At 45.4% G+C, this 15519-nt stretch overlaps 1 protein-coding gene across 1 annotated transcript; it reads right to left on the bottom strand.

Moving 5' to 3' along the window:
- Positions 1-8340, bottom strand: LOC130490976 (keratin, type I cytoskeletal 19-like). The gene is made up of 7 exons (XM_056864800.1): positions 8059-8340; positions 5142-5224; positions 4693-4849; positions 4443-4601; positions 3407-3532; positions 1883-2109; positions 1-109 (listed from the first exon to the last, which is right to left on the bottom strand). The coding sequence occupies exons 1-7, from the start codon at positions 8323-8325 to the stop codon at positions 1-3; spliced, it is 1128 nt and encodes a 375-aa protein (XP_056720778.1). The 5' UTR covers positions 8326-8340.
- Between the last annotated feature and the right edge of the window lie 7179 nt (positions 8341-15519).

The raw sequence follows: 15519 nt of genomic DNA, 5'->3' as shown, positions 1-15519 counted from the left end.
CTAACGGCGCTGTGTGGCTTGGCTTGGTCGATGTTTGGTAGACGGAGAATTTTTTCCTCCTCTGCTCCCAGCTGAAGATGGGTGGGTGACTCCTGCTCCCCCTCTTCCTCTGTGAAAAAGGAGATGGTTCGTATTAATGATGTAAAATGTCCCCATGTAGCCCAAGTATCTGGTCTCTACCAGCTGATCTAGAACAGAGTAGGACTGTAGGTCCTATCATGTTACTTTAGCTTCCTTCTCAAGAAAATTGTCAGACTGGATCTAACCAGTATTTATCTAACCATGTGGGGAAGAAGAAGAAGAAGAAGAAGAAGAAGAAGAAGAGGAGAAGGAGGAGGAGGAAGAGTTGGTTTTATTCCCTGCTTTTCTCTACTGAAAGGAGTCTCAAACAGACACCTTGTGAGCTAGGTGGGGCTGAAAGAGTTCAGAGAGGACTGTGACTAGCCCAAGATCACCCAGCAGGCTTCATGTGTAGAAGTGGGAAAACCAACCTGATTCACCAGATTAGAGTCTGCTGCTCTTAACCACTACACCAAGCTGACTCCCAGGAACTTGTGCATCTGAATACTAAGGCAAAGTGCAGCATCCCAGTGGCAAATTTCCCAACTTGGCTTGCCTCCCATCCATCAAGTAAGCCACAGTGTGGGTCAAAAACATGAAATACTGTGAATTTATCTGTTTCTACCAGTAGCCAGCAGTTACATGTAGTGATGACAGAAGCAGTCATTGCATGGGGCCCCCACATCTTTTATTTGAGTGATTACGGTTAGGGACCTCACCAAGGATACTAGTCCCTATGGTGAACACATTGCATAGTCCAACACTCCAACTTTGCACACGTCACTGAAATGTTCAGGATGGCATTTTTCTAAAGAGATTAGAACTGCACTGCAATATATGATATATTTATTGTATGCTTTTACTGCATGGTCTTCTACCTTTATAATCCACTCTCTGCATTACAGCAGGTTTTTTTTTAACTACAATCCTAGTCTGATTGCATTGTTTATTGGCTGTTTTACCTTGTACAATTGTGTATGTGTGTGTGTGTAATAAGTTAAGTAAATAAATTAATACAATTCTGAGAAAGCATAAGCCCAGTTCAGGCATTACATTTTTGATGTCTCTGCACCAGATACTGGGAGAACGTGCTAATACGTGATCTTTTTGTTATACACGGTCGCCACTTTGTATAAACAGGGTGACACATGTATTTTCCAATTTTGAAATGAGGGAACACGTGCACCCAACAAGCTTGGGTTTCTAATCACACATATCAGAATTGGAAGTTGCCCTGTTCACATGAAATGGTGGCCATGCATAGCAAAAAGTAGTGTACTTTTCTAGTATATGAGTTTGGAGTGCCAAAAATATAGCTTATGGACAAGGCTAGGGCTACCTGGTATGGGAAGTCAGTGTGAATGTCAGATGTCCTACGAAGAGTCGCTCCCACAGCTCATAGGCTTGTGGAAAACTCCAAATAACAAACAGAGGGGGCAGAATGGGTGGGGTCATATGCCAGAAGCCTGGGAAGGTCTTTAGCTCTACCTTACATTTTAAATTACCTGCCAACCTCCAGGTACTAGCTGGAGTTCTCCTGCTTTTACAGCTGATCTCCAGCCAATAGAGATCAGTTCATCTGGATAAAATGGCCGCTTTGGCAATGGGACTCTATGGCATTGAAGTCCCTCCCCTCCCCAAACCCCGCCCTCCTCAGTCTCCGCCCCAAAAACCTCCCACCGGTGTTCTTTTTAATATCTAAAAGAGTTGAAAATGTCGTAGATGGAAGCGGGGGGGGGAGGGAAAATGTTCCTTCTGGGACAAAAAAAAGGGGGGACACGTTCCCTTGGGAAGTTTTTGTGTATCTCTCTTGTCTACACACATGGGGTCTTGCTGCCCTCCTTCCAGCAGGCAGCGGTAGGTCTTGATCTCATGCTCCAGCCGGTTTTTAACGTCCAGAAGCTCGCTGTATTCTTGGCTCTGGTCCTCCATTTCCAAGTGCAGCTGTGCCAGTTGCTGCTCCACGCTCAAGATCTGACCCTGTATTTCGGCGAGGTGGTCATTGTAGCGACCTTCTGTCTCCGCCAACGACACTTGCAGCGTGTCCCTCTGGGAAACAACAACAGTGACGATAGCCAGAAGGCAAAATCTGTATATGTGTATGAGGAACATAGAGTTTTTGGAGCCAGGAGCAAGGCAGGAAGCAGAGAGAAGCACCACTGAAAGAAAGCCATTTTTTTTCAATCCACTCTGCACCAGCCTCAAAGAGAAAGGCTCTGAGAGTTGCCCTCACTACAGGAGTCTGGCTCTGGGATCCGTAGCTCAATGCTGCAGAAGCATGGCCATCTGGGTCCAAAGTACCAACAACCTCAGACCAAGATATATTTCTTCACTGCTGAAACCAAGGGGACAAGGATGGTGGGACAGAGATTGCAAGGTGTTCTGGGGTCTGTTGTTGTTGACCCTTCATTAGCGCCTGGCTTAGAGGTCTGTCACTCTGCTGAGGACCACACTGTTGGTGGAGGAAGCAATAAGCCCTTCATTCTGCAAGCCCTTCAATTTATTTTAAGACAAAAGAAAATTCAGTGGATCTGCTCCTAGCCAACAGGGACGTTAGAGCTGATTGCTAGAAAGATGCATTATTGGTAATGTGGGTTGGGCTGGCCAGCCATCAAGATGCTGGCTTGATGCAAGGCAAGCTACTGGCTCTTAATGAGATGAAGTTAATATGCTTTAGTCAATCCATCATACTGAAAGCTGTAGCAGCCTCATTTTGTCTTGGGGCCGTGCAGACAAAGGAGAGACAGTTTAACCCTTTAACTTCAACTTGGTTTTGCTGGTTTTTTCCTCCTGTGCAATGTTAACAGCAGTGCAGGGGACCTAGTGTCGAATAGCAAAACTGAAAGGGTTACCACACTTGTATTCCCAGCGATGTATTAAGAGTTTGAAAATGTTATAAAAAATACTGTTCGCACTTTGGCCCCTTTAGCTGTGAAGACGTCTTCCAACCATTTATAAGCCGTGGTATCCAAAAACCCTTTTAAAGCGATGTTTTTTACAACATTTTCAAACTCTTAATACATTGCTGGGAATACAAAGTGCGGTAGCCCCCTGAGTGGAGGTAGCAAGGTTAAAACTGTTCTTTCTTCCCTCCATGACACCAAGGCAAATTGAGGCTGCACAAGTCTGCAAAACATTTTATAAGCATGTGATCTTTGTCTCGCCTAAATACTCACTTGTCACGCCCTATGTCCAACACTCTGTGTTCATGGAATAGTCCGAGGGCACCCAGTGGTATAGCGCTGTGGTAGCTATGGGGGAAGCTGTCGTGGGATGGGAGTATGCTGTGACTTCCATGTATTGCAAGACTGATCAGTAACATGCTTGTCATGCCATCATCACTTACCAGAGTGCACTGGGCTTGAAGATCGATCTCATAAACTTGTAGCTGGCGTCTCAGATCAATGACCTTCTGCTTGCCATCCTCCACTTCTTTGCTGCTGGTACAGACTTCCTGGTTCACCTCCTCCAGCTGCAACACACATTGACTAAGGAGCTGCATTTTCAGGATGAGTATTTATAGTTGTGCGGGGAAATTGAATTGTGGCGATACATGAGAACAAAGGGCTCATTCAATGTCTGTTTTAGTCGTTCATTGCTAGGGTTGTGAATGTTTTGCTTTTAAAGAAATTCCAGGTTCTGCAACCCAAATAAATATGCAAAATTTGGATACATTAATTCTAACTGCAATCTTTATTCTGCTTCGGTCCAGCTTAGAGACTGGGTATTTAAAGCTGATGCACTGATCTATCAGTCATTAATTATAAAATCAAAAGCAGCACTGTGGTACAAATCAATTCAAAATGACCACTTTAGAACTCCCTATTTATCCAGCATTGCAAATTACAGTCTTATAGCGTCCTTCACAACATTACTCTTCCAAACCATGCCAACAGCTATATTGGCGGGGGGTTACTCTTGAACACCAAGGGATCAACGTGTTTGTATTTTTGGATCCTCAACTCTGAAGGACTTGCCTCATTACATCCTATTTTTCCTGTTATATGAAGGCCCTAAATCTTTGGTGGGAATATTATCCAGTATCAATACACACTCAGATGCAGAGAAAATTATATTTCTGTTATCAGATATTGTTGCTTTTGCAGCAAAGAAAATAAAGGTCTAACTGGGTATCGGAATAAGCAGCTACTTTTATTTTAAATTGAAATGTTTTAGTATATCTCATTATCTGTTTAATATTTTACTTGCTAATCTATTGTATTTGTGTTTTATTTATTTGTTTTAGCAAATTGTGATGGCCTGGCTATATACAATAAAAATTTTCATTCATTTCATTCATTTTATTCTGCTTCGGCTAACCATGGGAAAGATGCTCGGCTCGCCATCGGCTTGGTTTTGCCAAATGGGGCTGCCGCCTTTACCTTGCCTTCATACCACTCTGCAACTTCCTTGCGGTTCGAGTCGATCATTGCTTCATATTTACGTCTCATATCCTCCAGGATTTTCTTCAGATCCGGTCCAGAGCAAGAGCTGACTTCAACAACGACGTTGCTTGTCTGTTTTTTCAAAGACTTCAGCTCCTGCAAAAAGAGCTCCTTTGATTATAAGGCCTACTTCAGGGGGGGTTTTTTGTTTTAAGAGGGGGGATATTTTGGTGAACATATAGGTTACCTCTTCATAGGTCTTCTTGAGATTACAAATTGCCTCTTGCAATGATTCCAATTCAGCCTCCAAGTTCAGTTTACTGTGGGTCAGTTGGTCCAAAATGGGATGTAACCCATTAATGTCAGCTTCTACATTCTGACGAAGGCCATATTCAGTCTCAAGCCTAAATTGACAAGAAAGGAAAGATGTCTCAAGGTGGTACATCTGTATGGTTGCCAACCTTCAGGTACTAGCTGGAGATCTCCTGCTATTACAACTGATCACCAGCCGATAGAGATCAGTTCCCCTGAAGAAAATGGCCACTTTGGCAATTGGATTCTATGGTATTGAAGTCCCTCCCCTCCCCAAACCCCGCCCTCCTCAGGCTCCGCCCCAAAAACCTGTTACTTTAGGAATGTCTGAAAGATTCAAAGATAAAGGGTTTTGTTATTCGGTAGAGAGGGTTCAATACTAACTTCTGTTTCATATCTTCAGCATTCAACTGGTTGTTGTCTATCTTGAGAAGGATCTTGTTGTTCGCCACAGATGCACAAATTATCTGGGGAGGGAGCAGAGATGTTAAACAGGATGTCTTAAACTGATGTCTTAAGTTTATACTGTTCAAAAACCCAGTGAAGAAGTACAGTGTAAAATCCTTAGGTGAAAGTCTGGACTTTCTTTTTTTTTAATGCTCCTAGTGCCCCTAACATTGGTTCACCTCTTTTTCACTTCCCAACATTGCCACCTCTCCCTGCCGCACCCCGGCAGAACTCCTGAAGCTGTATGGGGGGGGGGGGGGGGGCAGAAATGCAACAGGCGCTTCCTTTCCCACAATAGCAGCCTGAATAGCCCAGTGTCGCCTTCAGAGCTGGGAAGCTAAGCTGGGTCAGCCATGGTTAGTAATTTGTGGGCAGACCACCAAGGAAGACTGGGGTCACTAGACAGAGGCAGGCCATGGCAAACCACCTCTGCTTGTCTGTGGAATGCCCTGTGGATGGGGTCGCCATGAGTCAGTTGTGACTCAACGGCACATTCCTCTTCTGACAATGGGTATTTAGTGTCCCGGGGAATTTCACCTGGTGCGCACATCCTCCCCCCACTTCCAAGAGCACTATGGTTTTTATGAGAAAGGCTCACATCCAGTGTGGTGTAGTGGTTAAGAGCCAGCGTAGTGTAGTGGTTAAGAGTGGGGGACTCTAATCTGGAGAACCAGGTTTGGTTCCCCACTTCTCCACGTGAAGCCAGCTGGGTGACCTATGGCTAGTCACAGTTTTCTAAGAGCTCTCTCAGCCCCATCTAGCTCACAAGGTGTCTGTTGTGGGGAGAGGAAGGGAAGGAGATTGTAAGACAGTTTGATTCTCCTTAAAAAAGGTAGAGAAAATCGACATATAAAAACCAACTCTAATGAGGGACTGTGGCTCAGTGGTAGAGCATCTGCTTGGCATTCAGAAGGTCCCAGGTTCAATCCCCGGCATCTCCTGTTAACAGTACCAGGCAAGTAGGTGATGCGAAAGACAACTGCATGAGACCCCTGGAGAGCTGCTGCCGGTCTGAGCAGACAATACTGACTTTGATGGACCAAGGGTCTGATTCGGCAGAAGGCAGCTTCATGTGATCAGGTGTTCACATTGTCATTTTCAGTGCAATTCTAAGAACACTTTCCTGGGGTTGGTGTACATGCTTCTCTTTTATATTTTATCCTCAAAACACCTTGTAATCCAATAGATAGACAGACAGACGGACAGATGGACAGACGGACGGATATTAGGCTGAGGGAGAATGACTGACCCAAAGTCACCCAGTCCCTTTCTTAGCAAGCGAGGCCTTGAGCTGGGAGATGTTCAAGCATCCCCCAGTTTTGCTCACATACTGTTCGCCAGCCACAAACAGGGAGTCGATTTTCTGTTGATCATTTTACTGTATGTGGGCTGTTCAAGCATGCTTAGTTCCTTTCCATGCATTCAGACAGTGCAGTACAGTGCAACGAGCAGTGCTTCATGTATATGCATTTTCACACAGCTCTAATTTCCCACCTTCCTCACATATTTGTCTAATTTCCTGCCTTTTGTCTTTTCCTGACATTTGTCTTTTATGCATGTCTGTTTCCCTTGCTGTTTTTGACTGTCAGAGGTTGTCTCGCTCTCCCCTCGCGTTTCCCTGCATTTTGCCTGCAGTTTGAACACATGATATGGTTGCCAGGTCCCTCTTTGCCCCCAGTGGGAGGTTTTGGGGGCAGAGCCTGAGGAGGGTGGGGTTTGGGGAGGGGAAGGACTTCAATGCCATAGATTCCAATAGCCAAAGCGACCGTTTTCTCCAGGGGAACAGATCTCTGTTGGCTGTAGATCAGTTGTAATAGCAGGAGAATCTCCAGCCACTACCTGGAGGTTTAGAAACTATGCTGAAAATAGTAAAGACTGTGTAGAGTGTCCGCACGTGGCTCAAATACAATCAAAAACTAATGCATAGAGACAATAATAGTAAAAACTTAATGGTATTTATAATGACCAAAGAATCAAAAAGACAAACCAAAAGAGTGTTAATTTCACACTGAATGCCTCGCAGGGCAATTCACACAGTGTGCCTCGCAGGGCTTAAAAACCACAAAGAAATATTAAACCTGATCGGTTAAACCTAAATTTGACAACCTTCAATGTAGCCTTCAAACGCTTATATTTACACAGGAATTAATATCCCTAATAAATCACAAAAAGGCATGTGGAAGAAGGGTCCTTGGTTGGGTCCCACGCAAGGACGCGTTTCGAATATCTTCTTCAGCTTGCCGACCACAAAACATTTAAAGGGACCACCATAAACCAATTAGTTTGCAGTGAACTTCCACTGCTGCAATGTATCAAACAATCACAACCGCGAAGGTATGCAGAGATGGAAACATTCCCTTGCAGCAAATAGAAATTCAATATAAAGGAAATTCTGAAAGTGAAAACCACCAGTATGGTTGCCTAATGTAATCCTAATGTAAACCAGGGTCTCTTCGGGCCTTGTCTGAATCTAACCTCTATGCTACACCTTTACATAGGGTTGCCATGTCCCTCTTTGCCACTGGAGCCTGAGGAAGGAGGGGTTTGGGGAGGGGAGGGACTTCATTGCCATAGAGTCCAATTGCCAAAGTGGCCATTTTCTCCAGGTGAACTGATCTCTTATCAGCTGGAGATCAGTTGTAATAGCAGGAGATCTCCACCTAGTATTTGGAGGTTGGCAACCCTACCTTTACAAGTGCATGTACGAAATACGTAATTAGATGGGGCAAAGAAAATGAAACCCAGAATTTTAAAGATAAGACAAAAATGTTTCCTTTGTAGATGTGCATCTTTTTACGTGCAACAACTAAAATGCATTAACTAGGAGTATGTGTTTGAAAGAAGACACACTTACCTGCTTTTTAAGCTCTTCAATCTGTCGATAGTAGTGGCTGTAGTCCTTTGGATCACCAATGGGCCCGTGCTGGGCAAAGAAATCTTCAATTTTGGTTTCAAGCTCAGCATTTTTGGTCTCCAGGCATCGCACTTTGTCTAAGTAATTGGCCAGACGGTCGTTGAGGTTCTTCATGACCATTTTCCCATCCACGGAAGAGAAAACGACACCGGGATCCCTGCCCGTCCCACCAACAAAGGTGCCAACTATACCACCGCCAACTTCCATGAGGCCATTGCCATATCCAAACTGAGAGTAGCCCCCATAGCAGCTTCCAGGAACACTTCCCGTACTCCTTCTCCTTCCATAGCCCCCACCAACAAACCTGCCACTACAACTGCCACTCGAAAAGGCGCTTTGGCTAACCCCATGACCACAGACAGAACCACTTCCGACATGACTTTGACAGGAGATATTGCCTCTCTTGCTGGGGCTGGGAGAGGATGAAGGAAGCCCGGACTTCATGTTGGAGCCAACGATGGTGTTGTTCCTCCCCAGAGTTGCTGTAGCGTGCTTAGAGCTACTCTTCATAGCGATGGCGATTCACAACCAACCCAAAGCAAGCGCCGAAATGCAGAGCTTGACGCTCAACCAGAGTGCGCAGCTGTCGTCCTCACCTATCTCAATTTATATCTTTTCCTAGCAAAGGGTGTCACCACCACTGGAGAGCATTCTTTTCTTCTGGCAGGATGAGTTCCATCTTATCCTTCAAACTAAGGCGGAAAAAAAATCCCAGAGGCTGTTTGCCTCCAGATATTTCCGTAAACAAGGCAGTTTCTTTAAACATCAACCACTCCTTTCTAAATATGTTACCACACCAGTAAATCTGTAGTTGAACAGAAGCATCAGTTTTTAATTTTTTCACTTAGGGAAGGGAAATTGAACCTCCTCGAAGGAAACAGCCCTCCTTTTTTGCCCCAGTCTTTCAAGATTGGGTGGTGTCACGATACCAGCGCATCTGGGAACGTATGCTGCAGTTGATGCAATCAGAATATTGGAAAGCACATTCTGGGCCAACTGGTCATACCAAAGAGCCTCCAGATACTCCCACGTGCAAGTACCTTTCTCCATGTATTAATCTATCCAAAGAGAGAGGGAGAGAATTAATCAGTGGTTTATTATCCCGCAAGTCATCAAGATTTTTCTCCCCAAAAATGAAAATTGCTATTTGTTGAAACCTTGAATTGAAATGTTGTGAAAATGCCAATGGTAAAGGTAAGGGTAATCCCTTCTACAAGCACTGCATCATTACTGACTCATGGGGTGACAGCACATCCCGGAGTTTACTGGGCAGACTTTGGCCTTTTATGGTTTCCAACTGTCAGACCTTTGTTTATGCAGTTGTTTGCCATTGTCTTCCCCAGTCATCTTACCTTTACCCCCAGCAAGCTGGGTGCTCATTTAACTGACCTCGGAAGGATGGAAGGCTGAGTCAACCTTGAGCTGGCTACCTGAAACCTATTTCCGCCGGGATCAAACTCAGGTTGTAAGCAGAGCTTGGACTGCAGTACTGCAACTTACCACTCTGTGCCACGGGGCTCTAAAAGGCAAAGAACCACCAATTCAAACCCATGCCTCATAGGATAGGAGGACATCCTCTAGCCCCACTATGGGCCTAAGTACATGTCACATGCTGTGACCTGGATGGCCCAGGCTGGCCCGATCTCATCATATCTCCCAAAGCTAAGCAGGGTCAGCCCTGGTAAGTACTTGGATGGGAGACTGCCAAGGAAGTCTAGTGTCACTACAAAGAGACAGTGATGGCAAACTACCTCTGTTTGTCTCTTGCCGACTCGCCATAAGTCATCTGCGACTTGACAGCACCACTGCTTATCACATTTTCCTTGTGTTATCCAACCATCCATTCCTGTGGCTGCCCACTGATCCTCAGCTGGTTGGCGGGTGGAAGAATGTTCGCGGAAGGGGAGGAGCGACCTGCACGCCCAGTACAATGACATCACTTCTGGGTTTTGGCATCGCCCTGGGGGATGCTCTAGCACTGCCCCCCAAAAAACTCTATGGAAACCATAACATTGGGGGGGATAGTGCTAGGACATCCTCAGCGCCATGCTGGAACCCAGAAGTGATGTCATTGTGCCCGACGCGCAGATTGCCACCCCCAACCCTGCCTTTTGGAAGCTCCAACTGGTTGCCAGGAAGGACCTGGCAAACCTAGTGTTTGGGAATTCAGTTTCCAACATGGTACTTGCAGTACACATCTGATTGTGCAGATGGAGGAAAAATACAAGGAAAATATGTTTCGTTAGGCCCTTTGTCTCCACAGATATACCTGTGTCACTCAGACCACACAATGCCATAAGAGCAAGGGAAAGACCCCAAGGCGTTTGCAAAGCAAATGGCTCCAGAGGAAGTAAACAATCCATATATGATACGCTGCTAATTAAGAACACACAGAGAGTGTGAATAGACACAGCGATCTAACCAAATGGGGGGATGCTATTGGAGCTGCTGGGGGAAACCCTCATGTATCCCAGGGAATATGTGAGTTTCTCCATATAGTGCCCCCCAGACTTTTTTCCAAGTAGGGAAAATTGTGCAGTAGGAAGGATGAAGCACCTTCTCCATGTGGTGAGGTGGTGAGCTGTCCTTTGGAGGTTTTTAAGCAGGGTCTAGATGGTCATCTGACGGACTTTGGCAGATCGTGAGAGGGAGGGCAGGAAGGGATGAGTCAGTGCTCAGTTCTTGTGGCCCTTTCTTACATGGCCAGGGTAATGCCGATCGCCACTTTGGGGTCAGGAAGGAATTTTCCTCCGGGCCAGATTGGCCAGGGATCCTGAAGGTTTTTTTGCCTTCCTCTGGGCAAAGACCAGGGGTCACTGGGGAGTGTGAATTTCCTGCATTGTGCAGGGGGTTGGACTACTTGATCCTTGAGGTCCCTTCCATCTCTATGTTTCTATGTTTTCTATGTGCACCATGATCTTGATCCCAACTGGTCACCACGTCCAGCAGAGGAAGCAAGCTCTGCAGTGGAGGATGACATCTGCAGTGGCCAGAGAGACGTGCAAGGGGAATAATGTCAGAAGATCCAAGCCAATATATGTAAAAGCCAGTTTCCAGGTTCTCATGTGACCAGAGGAACAGAACCCAGAGAAGGCATATGCAGTACTCTTGAGGGTGGTCTGTTCTCAGTTGCTCCCATTCTGCTATGTGGGAACAAGTAAACCAAGCTGTCATTGGCAAGAATGTTAGAAGTAGGGAATTGCTCCTCCGAGAATGTGAAGGACATCAGGGAAGAAGGGAGATACCATTTCCATCCACGTAGTCTCCATGAATGAACAGTCTTCCTTCCTCTCGTTCAATTGAATGGCTGCCATTCACTCAGGTAGGAAGAAAACCCTTGAGTGCGGCACTTGGAGAATCTGTTGCACAGAGAAGGAAAAAGAAGTGTCCCACTCCTGAATACTGTGTAGCCATGGGTGAGAGAGACACTGCATAGTACAAGTCCCATCCCACCTCTTCCACATGTTGACTTTCATAGTGGAGGGCATTACTCCTACATTAGAAAAACGGATTGTGATGGCCCATACGTGGGGGGAAAGGAAAGCAATGCAGGAAGGGAGGGCCTGTTGCAAAGCTAGGGTTGCCTGCCAGGTCCTTCTTTGCCATCGGTGGGAGATTTTGGGGTGGAGCCTGAGGAGGGTGGGGTTTGGGGAGGGGAGGGATTTCAATGCCATAGAGTCCGATTGCCAGAGTGGCCATTTTCTCCAGGGGAACTGATCTCTATCGGCTGGAGATCAATTGTAATAGCAAGAGATCTCCAGCTAGTACCTGGAGGTTGGCAACCCTATGCAAAGCTGGGAGGACATTTAGTTATGTGAGAGGAAACTTTTGCACAGCTCAAAAGAAAGAGCTTCTTACAATGACCCTTTCTTGTTTACTCTCCTGCTCCTTATTCCACCCTCCATGCCTAGCCCAGAAGAGCTACTGCAGTTCCTCAACAGGTATACAGCACAGCTTCTCCTTAAACGCTAGTTAGTAAAGATCCAGTATCATACTTTGGGAAGTCCTCTGGGCAGGGAGGCAGATCTGTTACTTTAATTTAAGCTTTTTATGGAACAATCCAGCATTGGATTCTTGGCCAGCAAGTGGCATTGGCCAAAATTGTTCAGCTACTTGTGTATTCGTGGTGTCAAAGCCAGACTTGGGTGGGGGGAGCCCAGGGCTCCAGACTCAGCAGGAGGGAAACCCAATTTCATTAATTTATTGTTTATTAAAACATTTCCACTTTCGTTGACTCCATGGCTCAAGGAGGCATACAAGACATAATTAAAACATCAAACAATAATAAAACCCCAAATGAAGGCTGTAGTTAAAGCTGGCAAATGCCGCCCAGCTCACCTCCATATGGTTTGGAGCGGTGGGCTCTGATCTGGAGAACCGGGTTTGATTCCCCACTCCTCCGCATGAGCAGCGGAGGCTAATCTGGTGAAACGGGTTGGTTTCCCCATTCCTCCACATGAAGCCAGCTGGGTGATCTTGGGCTAGTCACAGCCCTCTTAGAGCTCTCTCAGCCCCACCTACCTCCTAGGGTGTCTGTTGTGGGGAGGGGGAGGGGAGGTGATTGTAAGCCGGTTTGATACTCCCTTAAGTGGTAGAGAAAGTCAGCATATAAAAACCATCTCTTCTTCTTCTTCTTCATTATTCCTCTACTTTCTCCTCCCAGTGCATGCTGAGAATTGTAGTTCTCAGAACACCTTACATTAATGATGGAGTGGGCAACTACGAGCGTTAAAGTTCCCAATCTAAAAATGCACCACTGTTCCAGTTCCAGTGCAAAAAGAGCCCCTGTATGCAAATAAGCATTTAGGCATAATGTGATTATAACTTTTGCTGAATTTTCAAAGTGGCCATTAAATAATAAACTACGGATAGGGTAACAGCCTTATCTTTACCAAAGAGCAGATAGATTAAATGATAGCTGTGAGTACAAACAGGAAAGTGTGAAATCAATGAAGTAATAAGAGAAGATCTTATAGAAGAATATAAATCACAACTGAATAAAAAATGGGTAAGTGTTTCTGATTTTGCCTTTCTACACAAGAAAATTCTGTGTTCGATTGGGCTATCTGGGAATCTGTCAGATAATTTGTTGATGGGTAAGGCATTGTGTCTGGCCAAGAAGAAAAGTCTTCAAAAGGTTGGAATGGTTAAGATAGGGCAGGTTGAAATTAAATCAAAAGAGTTTCTGTCCAGACATTAGGAAGGATTTTCTAACAGAGCGGTTCCTCAGTGGAACAGGCTTCCTTGGGAAGTGGTAAGCTCTCCTTCCCTGGAGGTTTTTAAGAAGAGGCTAGATGGCTGGCCATCTGTCAGCAATGCTGATTCTATTACCAGGCAGATCATGAGAGGGAGGGCACCTTGTCCATCTTCTGGGCATGGGGGTGTGGGGGGTAGTTGTGAATTTCCTGCATTGTGCAGGGAGTTGGACTAGATGACCCTGGTGGTCCCTTCCAACTCTATGATTCTGTGATTCTAAGAATTCTAGATAGTCTGGTAGCACTGGAAAAGATGGGGTAATCTAATCCCTTTGAATATTTACTTTGCTGGTCAATGGCCATAATAAATTGAATTGAATTGATGGAGTACTCCATCTCCAGAAGAGGGATGCACCACTGTACTTGCATGTCTACAGTTGTTTGGTACACCCCTCATCTCTGCCTTTCTACTAACCCAGAAAACCTCCACCTTGTCAGGATTAAGTTTCAGGTTGTTCACCCTCACCCAGCCCATTGCTAACTCCATGCACTGGTTCAGAACATCAACAGCATCCTTGGAAATAGGTGGGAAAGAAAGGTAGAACTGGGTGCCATCCACATATTGATGACACCACAGCCCAAACCTCCTGATGGCCTCTCCTAGAGGCATCATGTAGATATTAAATAGCATGGGAGATAAGAGCATACCCTGCAGAACCACACAGATCAACGGTGCTGGGGAAAGCAGAAATCGCCCAGCACCACCTTCTGAGAGTACCCCCCGCCCAGGTAAGACTTGAACCACCATAGCACAGTGCACCCCAGTCCCAGTGCCGAGAAGCGCCACAGTAGGATACTGTGGTCGATAGTATATACTGCAGCTGAGAGATCCAACAGACCTATCAGGATCACATTCTTCCTAGCTAGTTCTCAGTAGAAGTCATCAACCAAGATGACCAAAGCAGTCTCTGACCTTTTATGCACAGGTTGTTCCCATTGTGATCATCCCCCGACTACTTCAGGGCTTTGTTTTAATTATGCATGTATTTTCTGACCTTCAGAAGTCGCCTTACTCTCCTCTCACGTTTCCCCCGCATTTCGGGATGCTGTTTTACCCCGAGTTTAAAGTACGAATACGAAAGCCTTTATTGGCATTAAAAAGAAATTGTACAGTGAAGTTTACAGTAAAATCATGATATAAGGACATGCAGATATCATACGATAAAATTTACTATAAAATCATGTTTATAAGAACATACAAATACCACTAAGTTGGTTACTTAGTTATTCAATCCTGACTTAACGGTTATGTGGTGCAGAGTAACAATTGCATTCTCTAATTACGAGCTGAAAAAACCTTGCCACTGAGTCAATAATTTTTGGATCCTGTGTGGTCATGAGGTGGGACACCTTAGATTTGGCAGGTAACCATTCCCTATCAGCAAGTAATGGGTCAGTGAAATTAGATCAGCTCCTATCGTAGAGCGAACATTTAAGGAGGATATGTGAAACTCTTTCTATGTCACCCTCCCCATATGGGTAGACCCTATCCTGATATGGAATTTTATTACATCTTCCATATAGTAATGCAGAAGGTAATACATTTAATCTAGCTAACATATATGCTCTTCGCTATTGGGGTACAGTTAGGCATGTGAAATATTGCGCCACAGATTGTTTATATGGCCAAGGCTCCCGAGTTTAAAGTCTGCCTCAATCCCAAATCAAAAGCCAGTTCTGGGCATACTTGTCACTTCAAGTTTTTTCTCCAATGCCCATTCTCACTTCTCCCTCCCACATGTCTATCTCCCTCAACCAACCCCTCCCCTCAAAGCCATTATCAAGTGCAGTAGAGAGAACAATGCTGGAATACTATGAGGCTGCTTGTTTGGTCAGTTTCACAGCAAGTGTGGGTCAGTTTCAGTTCTTGCATAAAAGGCCTCTGTTCCAAATCCTGGCCTGAAGCCAAATTGAAATGAGTCCAGAAAATCAGTCTCTTCCAAGAGCCCCTAGAGCTCAGAAGCAACCACCCATACAAGCACCTTGCCCAAGAATGGAAGATTAGAGAGTGACCGGAGGTTGTCTTAGGGAGGGTTTATTCAAAAGAAGTCTAATCATTGCTTCCTTGAATGTGGGTGGTACAACCTCTGTCCTCAAGGAAGCATATGCCACTCCCCTTACTCACTCAGCCAGCCCCCCTCTGGCA

This window comes from Euleptes europaea, chromosome 18, assembly GCF_029931775.1.
Source record: "Euleptes europaea isolate rEulEur1 chromosome 18, rEulEur1.hap1, whole genome shotgun sequence".
NCBI classification, from domain to species: Eukaryota; Metazoa; Chordata; class Lepidosauria; order Squamata; family Sphaerodactylidae; genus Euleptes; species Euleptes europaea.
The sequence above is the reverse complement of the archived record's forward strand: the minus strand, read 5'-3'. Positions and strand labels throughout refer to the sequence as shown.

What these genes read in the sequence shown, in the direction of transcription:
- LOC130490976 (XM_056864800.1), bottom strand. Translation starts at nt 8,325, where the DNA reads ATGGAAGTTGGCGGTGGTATAGTTGGCACCTTTGTTGGTGGGACGGGC. An exon ending in CAGAGTGGTATGAAGGCAAG is followed by an intron (nt 3,533 to 4,442) that starts GTAAAGGCGGCA and finishes TGTGTGTTGCAG; the next exon opens with CTGGAGGAGGTGAACCAGGA. An exon ending in TTCAAGCCCAGTGCACTCTG is followed by an intron (nt 2,110 to 3,406) that starts GTAAGTGATGAT and finishes GTTGTTTCCCAG; the next exon opens with AGGGACACGCTGCAAGTGTC.